The sequence below is a fragment of the Grampus griseus genome (genome assembly GCF_964374135.1).
Source record: "Grampus griseus genome assembly, chromosome: 9".
NCBI lineage: Eukaryota > Metazoa > Chordata > Mammalia > Artiodactyla > Delphinidae > Grampus > Grampus griseus.
The window spans coordinates 11,230,827-11,244,076 of NC_139003.1; the positions used below are offsets into that span (position 1 = coordinate 11,230,827).

The window sequence follows — 13,250 nt, forward strand, 5'->3', positions numbered from 1 at the left end:
GTCCGCCTGCTGATGCAGAGGACACAGGTTCGTGCCCCGGTCTGGGAAGATCCCACATGCCGCGGAGTGGCTAGGCCCATGAGCCATGGCTGCTGAGCCTGCACGTCCGGAGCCTATGCTCCACAGCGGGAGAGGCCACAAGAGTGAGAGGCCCGCGTACCACCAAAAAAAGACTGGTAATGAATAATTTTGGAAATAAGATAGTGGTGATGTTTGCACAGCATTGCAAATGTAATTAACACCACTGAACTGTACACTTAAAAATGACTAAAACAGCAAATTTTGTTACATATTGTATGTTTTACCACAATAAAAAAAGACTACAGTGAAGCCACAGATTTCTCATCTTAAAAGCAAATGAGATCCAGCATAATGCCTGGAACAAACATTCTATCATATATTATTTATTTCAGGATATAATATCACAGTCTAGACTAAGGCACAGATGGTACTGAAAGTTTCAAAACTGATATTATTTTTTAAAGAGTTGAAAAAACCATTTGTGGTTATCCTGGAGGAAATTAAGCTATTCTACAAACAACTGGAGTATTGTCATGTAGAAAGAAAAACAGACATTATCTGTTCTGTTCCACAAAAGTATGTGAACCTAATTGGTGGAATTCATCTACCCATTCACTCCACAAACCAGGTCTGCTTGATGAAGTCATGGCTCATTTCTTTAAACACTGGTACGCTAATAAAATTTTTATATAGGCAGATGATGTCTAAATACTACTGAATACCTGAGAGAAGACGATCTAAAAAAAGGCCCTCTGCTGAATCACTGCCATGTAAATTATCTGGTATTGGCCTATATAAGGAAAGCCATTAATCACGTGGAGGAATTCTTCATTTGAAAGCGAGGGTCTGACCATAATAGTCTTCCTTAGTGTGAGTGTGGCAGTCCCACCTTCACTTATCTGATCCCCCTTTTGATTCTGCTAATAGATAGCAAGAAGTTCTTAAAGTCTTTACCCTTTATCTCTGAATTTCTCTAAAAATTTATAGAGAGCAGCCGTAACGTCTTTATTCCTCAAGCTGTAAATCAAGGAGTTCAACATAGGTGCCACCACAGCATAGAACAGAGCAACCGTCTTCTCCTCTTCCACTGAGGAGGCTGACCGTGGCCCCAGGTAGGTGGAGATGGCAGTCCCGAAGCACACGCAAACCACAGTGAGGTGAGAAGCGCGCGTCCCGGACACTCTGCTACGTCTCTCAGTAGAACGAATGCGCAGAATGGCCACAACTGTGCGGCCACAGGAGACCAGAGCCAGGGGACGGGAAGCATGACCACCGGAAATACTGAGGCGGCCACCATGACCGCACTGAAGCAGACGTCCACACAGACTAGCCGCAGCCCTGCCAGCGTCGCACAGGCAAAGTGATTAATAACACTGTGACACGGGAGAAGCCGAAAGGTGATGACTGTTTCCATCAGTGAATTCACGAAACCAGCCACCAGGCAGCCGGCAGCCAGCCCCAGGCACAGCCCTCTGTGCATGACGACTGTGTAGTGCAGCGGGTAGCACACCATCACGCAGCGGTCATAGGCCAGGGCTCCCAGCAGAAAGAACGCAGACCCACCCAGTGCCAGGGGTGCACAGAGCTGGAGCACACAGCTGTGGAACGGGATGGACTTCTAGACTGAGAGCAGGTGGGCCAGCATTTGTGGGGCAAAGCTGTTTACATAACAAAGGTCCACAAAAGATAAAACGCTAAGGAAGAAATACATGGAGGTATGCAGCCTGCTGTGCAGTCCGATCAGAAGAAGAATGAGGAAATTTCCCACAACAGTCGCCAAGTACGTGGCCAAGATCAAGACACAAAGGGAGACTTGAGTCCCCCAGTCACTGGACAGCCGCAGCAAAATGAACTCACTCACCCATGTCTGCGTTTTATTTCCCTGGCCCATGAGTTTCTCCGGACTGAACTAATGATGTCAAAATAACAAATTAAGGAAAATCAGAATTGGAAGGTGGCTTTTAGACCACAGGGAGAACCCACCCACCTGAACTTAAAGTTCCCCTTGAATGTCTCGGCCAAATCATCATCCAAACTCTGCTTGAACATATCCGTAGACGAAGAACACAATGGGACCCAGTTTTGCAGCTGGAAATCAAGGAGAAAAAAGTTACATTCTTGAAATTCAACTTATTGGAAGATAATTTCTTCTCCTAAACATCTGCTCTTAAATGGAGGAAAGAAATTAATGAAGTGGTCAGACAAAATCCTAGTCAATTTAGTAGTTATTATAGGGGATAATTTCTTTCTTTCTGGTGCGACATTCTTTAGCCCACATGACTTTTTCTGAATTCTACATGATGTTCTATACCATATTTTTTTTTAAATGTGTGTGTGCGTTTTTTTGTTGTTGTTGTTTGTTTTTCAGTAAATTTATTTATTTATTTTTGCTGTGTTGGGTCTTCGTTTCTGTGCGAGGGCTTTCACTAGTTGCAGCGAGCGGGGGCCACTCTTCATCATGGCGCGCAGGCCTCTCACTGTCGCGGCCTCTCTTGTTGCAGAGCACAGGCTCCAGACGCGCAGGCTCAGTAGTTGTGGCTCACGGGCCTAGTTGCTCCACGGCATGTGGGATCTTCCCAAACCAGGGCTCGAACCCGTGTCCCCTGCATTGGCAGGCAGATTCTCAACCACCGCGCCACCAGGGAAGCCCTGTTCTATACCATTTAACTTTCTTGTTTTGTTTACTCTGGATACCTCAGACACAACTCTACTCACCCCTCCTTAATGAACTGTATCCATGAAATCCTGAATGTTTTAAGTGATATTCTCATACTTCTTATTACTAAGTGATTTTGAATTTACCTTCTGTAATTTGCCCTTTTAATTTGAGAGTGGCAGGTGGAAGGCCTCCTCTCCACCCACCTCATACCAGTGGCCCAGGTGGGCAAGATCAACCCAGGATGGCCAACTTCAAGACTCAGACTGAATGAAGAGAAGGTATACAGAGCTGCTAAAGTTTCTCTCTTATGTCCCCCAAGGGAAATTTAATAAAGCATGTAATGATGTCAGGTTATTACTTAATAATAATGTTTTCTCAAGGAAGGGACAACTTATTTCCCAATATAACAGGGATCAGTCCTCAGCAGAGAAGGCAGAAGGATAGAAAATCAGGTCTTAATTACAGAACATGACGACAGAGACAGTAGTAGTTTTTTGACCCAAAATCAAAATTTCTTTTATGTTTGCTCACTTAAAGAAAGAAATAAGTGATCCATAACTCAAATACACAGATGGGAGTTTGAGGTCTCTGAGACAATCCTGTGACAGTGCATGAAAGAGTCACGTGAAGAGAATTATTCCCATGGCTTCTATACTATTCATGCTATAATTATAGATGGACAGCAGATGACGCTTATTGAAAGTTTCCAGTTTCAGCATAAAAACTTTCAGAATGACTGTTGCAGATCACACCACTTATAACACAGATGGTTGGAGGACTTAATATTATAGTTTATTATCATATGGTTAGTTATAAAATATTCAGAATTTAATATTGCTTTGAATAAGGTCCAAAATGTCAAGGAACTATTAAAAAGAGAGCTTTCAGAAATTGAGTATCACACAGAAATTAGTCGAAATGATCAAACAATGTCAGATACCACGTTCAAGGCCTTGCACTGAAAGCATTCAGTCACTTACACCAAAATTGATTGGAACAAGACACTGAACTGCAACATTGGCAAAGAAATGCACAATATTTAAAGATATAAATAATATTCTTCACTATATGAAAAGATAAAGAATTCAAACTCTTGATGACAAATAGGTATAGTTTATAATCAAGAATGAGTTTTTTTCTAGAATGTTGAAAATTAACAGCTTGTCAGCCTCACAGCTACAAACCAATAGCCTAGTCTTAATTATTGTGCATTCCCTTCTTTGTAATTTTATTTTGCATTTTACCTATTTATAAATCAATTTCTTTTTGTTCTGCTACATTTTACACTGGAATAAAAATTGTCATTATACTTGTTGGAAATTTTCCTAGTCATTTCAAGCCATGATAAAAATATGGACTGGTAATATCTACAGTGCTCTCCTATTCCTATGTAAATGGACTCTGGCATTCCAGTGCTTTTTAGAGATTTACCAATAGCTAGAGACCACACTATAAAATACAGCTACATGCAAGACCCATCCATCCTTCCGCATCCATTCACTTTATTCCCAATATATGGCTGCCTATGCTTGCAGTTTTCAGAATATTTGGACTGAGAGAGTCATCAGGCCCATTGTGACAGACAAGGGAGTTTTCTGGAAAATTCATTATAAGTACTTTATCTGGGGATATCAGTTTTGCATCTAAGCATCTGAACTATATTTTCTCCACATGGAAGTGTTTGCTCTTCTTTTTACTTTCTCCTTCCCCACCTAATATCATGATGGCTATAGATGGCCATGATGTGTATATATATCATATATTTGTGGTTCCACGTATTAGTGAACTCACACAGTTCAAACCCATGTTTCAAAGGTCAACTGTATATATGTGTGTATTTTTTTCAAAATTGCTAACAACATAGATATTGAAGAAATTAATATTTTGTGTTTAATGCTTTATGTTATGATTTAATTAAATAAACAACTATGTAAATCACTAATAACACCTAAAACATACCAAAGTGGATGAATTGTTTCCAAGAAGTATTTCTACTGTGACCTGTTCTTTAAAGGAATACCAGTGATTTGTCCTACGTTGTATGTTCAGGCCTGTCTCCCGGGGCTCAAATGTAACTGTGATGCAGGAACTCTTCCAGGTTTATCAGCAGGTATATATGTGCAGATAGGTAGCATGGATGTGACAGTGATAGTTAACGGTAGATTCATTTACACTGTTTACACTTCTATAACCAGGACTCAAACGAATGTCAATTTTTAAAAGTCAATGTAACAAAAGCAATTATACCCCAATAAAGATGTAAAAAAAAAAAAAAAAAAAAAAAAAAAAAAAAAAAAAAGTCAATGTAACAACAAAAATATAAATGGTGTCTTTTTACCTATCTCCAAAACTATATCCCAAAAAAAGGGTATCTGTGCTTAAAGTCATGTTGCTTTTGCTCAGTAATGAAGTCAAGCAAGTGAATTTCCAAGGGACACATTACTTGCAAGCAATTTTGTCTTTTTTAAATAAAGTACATTTGATATTTTTAAAAAGTGATGTGTAAAGTCAAAGTAAACCTGTTTCTTTGTAAAACTGTTTCAAATAATTTAACAGGTCAATTGCCCTGTGAATCACTGAATGGTAAGGTTCAGTTTTAGAAAATGTTCTCAGTCTTGTCTATTATTTTGGAGACAGATGGCAGGAAGAAAACAAACAAGCTCCTGAAACACTTTTGCCCAGAGGGCAAAAATCCACTGGAGTGGGAAAGATGGTAAGAGAAGAAATAAGAATCATAATTACACTTATTTTTATACTGAGTTGATATAAATACTTCATTTGCTGAACACTTACTCTGTACTAGGCATCATACTACTTTATGCATCTACTAATATAATATAGTGTCATAATATTCACAACAACACTCTGAACTTTGGCTTATTAGCTCTGTTTTACAGATGGGAAGAGGACTAGACCATGGAGGAGTCAGCAGGTAAACAGGATTATCTGATAGCCTGGGGCACGTCAATCATCCTGCTCCTACACATAGCAGACCTTGTGTATAGCACAGTCATTTTTTAAAGGTTGTGGATTCACCTAACATGGAAATCAGAAGACATATCGAGAGGACTAATTGAGTTCCTACTTTTGATCCATTTACTTCACAGTCATGGTGGACCAGAGCAGGTACTTCTCACTCACCTATGAAGTTGAAGTCTGGCCTTCAAGCCACATCAGCAACATAAGGAAAAGAAACACAGCCCATCACCCCTATTAGGGACTCTCTTCATGAAGTATGTGATTAACTGGCCTCTTTCATAAATTTGAAAAGGTGATCATGCTTCTACTTTGTGTGTCATATGGTGATGAAAACACAACATCTTATAATGGATACATGGCAGGAAGTTCTTTCTTTCTCTTATAAGAGAAAATTAAGGGCTCTAATTATGGAAAATAAGGAAAAAAAACAATTTAACAGAAATGGATAAATCGAGTGCTTATTTTTTTTAATTAGCTTTCAAAAGAAGATCTGAACCTAAGGATAGTTTTCTCTAGCCAAAAATATCCCTAACAAGTAAGAGATGAGACATGACGAAGGGTCCTGGTCTGAAGGTATGAGTTTTATCTGGTTGGGAAGATTTGTCCCTTCTGAGCTGTCTCCCACGGGGAACTTGGAATCTATTCTCTGTAGTGGTGAGTGCTTATAAATAGTGCCAATACATCCCCTACTGTGTAAACAGTTACTATCGCACTAACATAAAGAGTGGGCTATGTTTCCAGGTCACTTGGCAGTCACACCAAAGGCAGAGGAAAACTGTTGAGTGGCCATGTAGCTAAGCCAAAATCATTACACAGGTGGAGGAGAGAGCCAGGAGTTCTCTCCACTCAGAGGAACACTTTCCATAGTGTCCTCTTTGGATCCCACACATAAGCACACTCACTCACGCTCAAGCTGTTGACAAGCTCCTTTGCAAACCTACTCAGCTGTACACTCACAAACATAATCTGAAGAGCCAGAACATATTTTTTAGGATAAATTTCTACTAGAGGCCAATATATCAAGCCACCATACTCTTAGGTTTGAGGAGTATGGCAGGAGAGGCCATGGATCACAGGAACCTGGTTTCACAATTTATGTTGCTAAATGAGTGATGAAGAAAGACTGAAAACGCCTGGCTCACCTCTGGAGAATGGAGGAGGCCACCCTGTGCCTTGGAAAGATGGCAGGGCTGGGAAAGTTATGGAATTTGAAGCAAGTGCAGTTGGAACAGGTAACTTTTTATAACTTAGTGATAAAACCTCAAGGGGCCAATTATTTTTTGTTTATTAGATTTCTTTTATTTTCCATTTCCCTCTGTCTGGTCACTTCTGCATCTAACACCCTAACCTACATTTCAACTTTGCAAATGAACATTTTGTTTCCTTGTCCCTGGAGCATGAGAAGGAGCTTGCCAAACTTTAATTTCTCAAGGGAAGTGTGTCTGAGTCTTCAGTGATAACACTTTTGGATGGTGGGAATTTTTATCCCACTTTAGGACCGTGAAGATTAAATCGAAACTTTCTCATTCCAACTCATCCATCTCCACGTTCCTCTAAGCAATAGCTCCTGGACCAGGCAACTCACAGGACCACTGAGATGCTCTATGGTACATCATCTAATCCGAGGTTGGACAGGGAGAGTTTTTTATGCCAATCCCTAAACAGATGTTGCTTATTATTGGGCTGCTCTCAGGTTTGGAATTCTACCATCACATCCTGTAACCTTAGCAATTTCACCTTTCCCTTCACTTTAAGGAAGATGATCTTTCATATCCTGGTTTGTACTTAGGGATTTTTAGCGTTGGGAACCTTTAATAAAAGTACAACCTCCTCTGTGAAAACCCTCTAGTGAGGATGTTAAGTGCTGTGCAGTGGTACCTCTAGTCCCCATTTCCCTTTGCCAGGAGTGGGAAGGGAGATTTCCACTGTACGCCTTGTCTATGTCAGAGTGCCCAGTCTGTTCTCAGCCTCTGCTCAACTACCTGGCATTGCCCCAGAGAAGGGCTTATTCTGGGAGCTGGTGACAAAAGCATCTTCTGGTGACCTAAAACCATAAAACTCTAGGAGAAAACATAGGCAGTTTACTCTTTGACATCAGTCTCAGCAATATTTTGTGTGTGTTTGCCTGTCTCCTCAGGCAAGGGAAATAAAAGCAAAACTAAACAAATGGGACTACATCAAACTAAAAAGCTTTTTCATAATGAAGGAAATCATAAAATGAAAAGACAACCTACTGAACAAAGGAAAATATCTGCAAATGATATACTGGAAAAGGGGTTAATATCCAAAATATTTAAAGAAATCGCACAACTTAATATCAAAAAAAAAAACCCCAAAGAGGTCTGTTAAAAAATGGTCACAGGACCTGAATAGACATTTTTCCAAAGAAGACATACAGATGGCCGACAGACACATGAAAAGATGCTCAACATCACTAATCATCAGAGAAATGTGAATCAAAACCACAGTATCACCTCACACCTGTCAGAATGGCTATCAACAAACAGACAACAAATAACAATTCTTGGCAAGGATGGGGAGAATGGGGAACCCTCTAGGCAGTTCCTGTTGGTGGGAATGTAAATTGGTGCAACCCTATGGAAAAATGTGGAGGTTCCTCAAAAAATTAAAAACAGTACTACACAGTCCAGTAGTTCCACTTCTGGGTGTTTTCTGAAGAAAACAAAAACACTAATTCAAAAAGATATATGTACTCCTATGTTCACTGCAGCCTTATTTACAGTAGCCAAGATATAGAAACAACCTAAGTGTCTACAGATAGATGAATAAATAATGAAGAGGTGATATATAGCTATATACACAATGGAATATTACTCAACCATAAAAAAGAATGGAATTTTGTCATTTGTGACAACACAGATGGACCTAGAGGATATTATGCTACGTGAAATAAGTCAAACAGAGAAAGAGAAGTACTGAATGATTTTACTTATATGTGGAATCTAAAAAAACAAAACAAACCAACAAAAAAAACCAGAAGCAGACTTAACAGATAAAGAAAACAAACTGGTGATTGGAAGAGGGGTGGGAGGTTGGGGAAAATAGGCAAGAGAGATTAAGAGGTACCAACTTCCAGTTACAAAATAAATAAATCACGGAATGTGATGAACAGTATTGGGAACATAGTAATTTGTAATAGATTTATCTGGTGACAGACGGTTATTAGACTTATCATGGTGATCAATTTGTAATGTATATACATGTTAAACTACTATGTTTTATACTTGAAGCTGATATACTATTGTATGTCAACTATACTTCAATTTTTAGAAGTAGAGTAACAGGATTACATGGTGCAAGAACAAACGAACACATAGAATAGAATTCAAAGACAGACCCATATATAGGTAAACTTAATGTACATGAAAGTTATTAAAATGACTGAATAAAGAATAGACTGTTTAATAAATGGACCACACATGGACATAAACACTAGATCCATATTTAACAACATATGTAGAAGCAGATGTCTAAAGAAATACTAAAATACTAAAGATAAACTAAAGAAATACTGTGAAAGGTAAAAGTATAAAACTTAATTAAATAACACAGAATATATTATGACCTAGATACAGGGATTTTTTTTTTTTAGAAAAACAAAACTTCGTAAGCATAAATCATTGGACAAAAATGCGATAATTTGGATTATATCAAAATGAAGGTTTTTCATTCAACAAAGGATTCTATGAATAAAACTGACAGAGAGGCGATGGATCAGAGGTATGTATTTGCAATGGCTATAACCAAAAAGGATTCATATTTATCATATACACACCAACAAGGAAATGGTAGAAAACTCAAAGGAAAAATGAGCAAAGAAGATGAACACAGAGTGTCCAGCAACAGAAACCCAAAAGGCTGACAATACGGTTCACTCAGGAAATATTTATTTGGTGCTGACTGTAAGACAGACACTATTCTATATTCTTGGTACATATATTTACCTGAACCAAAGAGCCCTGCTCTCAAGGGGCTTACATTATATTCTGGGGGCAGTGGAGGGATGACAGACAGACATTAAACAATGAGTTAACTGCAAATATGTTAGAAAAGATAAGTTCTTTGGAAAAAACTAAATAACAAGGTAAGAGGGAACAGGAGTAGGGGGCAAGGAGAAAGTCTGCAGCATCAAATAGGGCAGTGATGATAGTTAAATGAAGAATTGGAGGAGATGAGGAAGTGGCTAACTGAGAACGAAGCATTCCAGGTAGAGAGGCATAGTTAGGAGAAAAGCCTGTGTTCACTGTAAATACTTCGGATTTAATTCTGAATAACTGCATGGTTGAAAGAAGGAAGGACGTGATTCGAGTTCTGTTTTAAAGGGACCACTGAGTGCTGGGATATAAGGAGGAAGGACGTGATTCGAGTTCTGTTTCAAAGGGACCACTGAGTGCTGGGATATAAGGAGGAAGGACGTGATTCGAGTTCTGTTTTAAAGGGACCACTGAGTGCTGGGATATAAGGAGGAAGGACGTGATTCGAGTTCTGTTTTAAAGGGATCACTGAGTGCTGGGATATAAGAATAGAAGCAGGGAAATTTGATGCAGGCAATGGCAGTAACCCAAGTGGGAAGTCAGGGCGGCTCACACTGGGGTGTAAGAGTGGAGATGCTGAGAAGTGATCATACTATGTATGTATTTTGAAAATAGAGACAACAGGCTACTCTTGCCAATTTATGAGAAAAAGACTGGGAAATTGCCTAATCACTGCAATGACGGAGTTACCACGAATTGAAGCGGGGAAGGCATGGATAGAGTGGTGCTGGGTGAAGGCAGACAAATCAGAAGTTCAGCATATGAAGACACGTTCATACTGATTACTTATCAGAGTAATGCAAAGTAAGACAATTTTATATCTTTTAGGCTAGAAAAATTCAAAACGTGCAGGCTGTGGATGGATAAGAGCCGTCAGGCACTGACGTACGAGTGTAGACTTATAAAGCCATTCTGGAGAGCATTATCCATTACCTAGCAATTGGCTCCTGTGTATATTCCTTAAATAAATTCTCACAGGTCCTTAAGTGCACATGTATTATGATGTTCATCCTCGGGCTATATGTGGGGGTAGGGAGCTGGGTACCATAGCTAAAATATGGTGAACACCGTGGATTACTCTGAACAGTTAAAAGTAATAGACTAGCAATATGTATCATTCTTAAAAATATAGTGTTGAGAAAAAAAAAAAAAACTAAGATACAGTCTGAGTAGTTTCTATTTTAAATACATAAATGTACTCTCAAACATCATTATATGCATTAAACATATCAGAATAGTTGAGGAATAAAGAATGGGATAAAACAGAATTAATTAATAAAAGAAGCCTTGTATGGGTGATAATATTTCATCTACTGAACAGTATTATGAACCAATTAACTCTGAGCCTGAGATTTTTAAAGCCTATTTACTATTATACTAAATTCCAACAAGCATTATCTTCATATATTTCATAAGAGGCAACCTCTAGAACAGTAAAGAAAATTTCAATTAATAAATCAATCGGCAGGAATTTATTAGCACTGTTAAGGCATTGGGAACACAAATAAGATAAAAGGCATAGCCCTTGCTCTCAAGAACCTTACAGTCTAACTGATGAATATAATACTTTGCCCTTTCCAAGGCAGAAACTTGAATTTCCTCCTTGTAAAACTGGGAGATCAAAACATCTCTACTCTTGAGATTTTACTCAGAAATTTGAGCCCAGTTATTCATGATGCTAATTGATAGGATTCAGAATTTCCAGTGAAAGGAATTATTTATTACTAAATTTATTAGTGCTTATTAGTAAATTATTAATACATTGGATAAGTCTCAGATTTCACATACAAAAAATGTACAGGTCTACAATTATTTTTTCCATGAATGTCTATGACTTGTTAAAAAAATTTTCCTTTTATAGAGATTTAGCCGTTTTCTTCCAACCCTTGTTAGACAAGCAGTGTGCCATGAGAGCAGAGAGAGGAAGGAGTCAAAATGCAGATGAAGAAGCAGGCGGCAGCTGGACCAAGTTAGGTCCTGTACTTGTGGAGTCTGGATTTTATTCTAAGCAGGAAAAGGATGTGACTTGATTTATTTTCTAAGATAGAGGAGACTTCTACAGATCAAATGGCCCAGGTCACTCAAATAAATTGTAGGGAAAAGAAAGAGTTGGAGGGGACCTATAGATTAATGAGATTTCAAAGCATATCAAATTGAAAAAAATGGGCAAAACTAAACTACAGTGACAGTGACTAGGGATGTTTGCTTGAATAATATAGCCATAAAGAAATGCAAGACAGTGATTACTACAGAGGTCACTAGAGCAGTTACTTTTGGGAAAAAGTTGTGATTATGATGGGGCACATGGAGTGACTGCTACAGTAGCTGGCAGAACTGTTTTTTATTTTGTTTTGTTTTGTTTTGTTTTTACTTGAGTGGTGGTTACAAGAGGGTTTGTCTTACAATAATTCACTAAGCTAACATTTATTTAGTGCGGTGTTCTGCCTGTGTTTTAGTTTACAAAATAAAGTCACAAAACAAATAATAATTTTAAAAATTAAAGCTGTTGTGTGCAGAATAGAATGTAGAAAGCAGAAGTGGAAACAGAGAGACCAGTTGATCACATATTTTGTTGACAAGCTAATGGAATCTATTGCTGGGTAGGGTGTAAAATAAAGGAATCAAGAATTACTCTGATGTATGATGGATCCTTTTACTAAAACAGTGAAGGCGTATTGGGGCAACAGGAAAGGAATAGCTTGGGATAGAGGAAGCAAGAACAACAGCTCTATTTTAACTATGTTATCAATGAGATTCATATAATGTAAGTGGAAGGAGTTAAGCAAGCATTGATACATGTGTTTGGAGATCATGAAAAAGGTCTTGTCTGGCTTGGAGCTAAAAAATACATAGATAGATAAATAGATAGACAGAGACAGAAAAGTTGGATGGATGAATGGATAATGAATGGGTGGATGGATGGATGGAGAGATAATAAATTGGGTGGACAGATGCCGTGGTTCTGGGTAAGGTGGCTACCTGGAGCAGACACAGAACAGTGATCCACTAGAGCCACAGCACAAGGAGAACATTCACTGTGAGTCACTCTGCATAGTGTGTAGTGCTATAATTGTGTCCTACAAGCTATTTTAAAAACAGTTGAATACCTACTCTATGGCAGCACTCTACTGGGCATTTTACATAGATAATTTATAATCTTCAAAATAATCACACACACTGGATATTATTACTTCTTTTTATAGTTGAGGAAACTAGAGGTCAGTGATGTTAAGTACCTTTTTCAAAGCAACATTGCTGGTGATGGGTGGGGTCATGAAACAAAGTGTGGCTCTTCTCACCCTGAAAATTTTTACTGTTTATGTTTCATTTTCTGAGGGAATAGGCAGGAAGTATATAAAAGTAAAAGGGAGCATATGAAGTCTAGAAGGAGAGATTATCCAGCAGACTGCAGCTTAATAATTAAAGGCTTTTTTTTTTTTTTTTTTTTTTTACCGTATGTGTAACAGGTCAAAATGTGGATGAATGTGGGAAGTCAGTCTAGAAAAACTTGTTCACCGTGATCTACCTTATGAGAA

The 13,250-nt window shown here is 38.5% G+C and overlaps 1 protein-coding gene across 1 annotated transcript; it reads right to left on the reverse strand.

Annotated features, from left to right (window-relative positions):
* Positions 1–971: 971 nt before the first annotated feature.
* On the reverse strand, positions 972–1,912 carry LOC309826955 (olfactory receptor-like protein OLF3; the record flags this gene model as incomplete). Its single annotated transcript, XM_082661414.1, is given in 3 exon segments — positions 972–1,279; positions 1,282–1,639; positions 1,643–1,912. Coding segments are annotated over 3 exon segments (936 nt in total).
* Between the last annotated feature and the right edge of the window lie 11,338 nt (positions 1,913–13,250).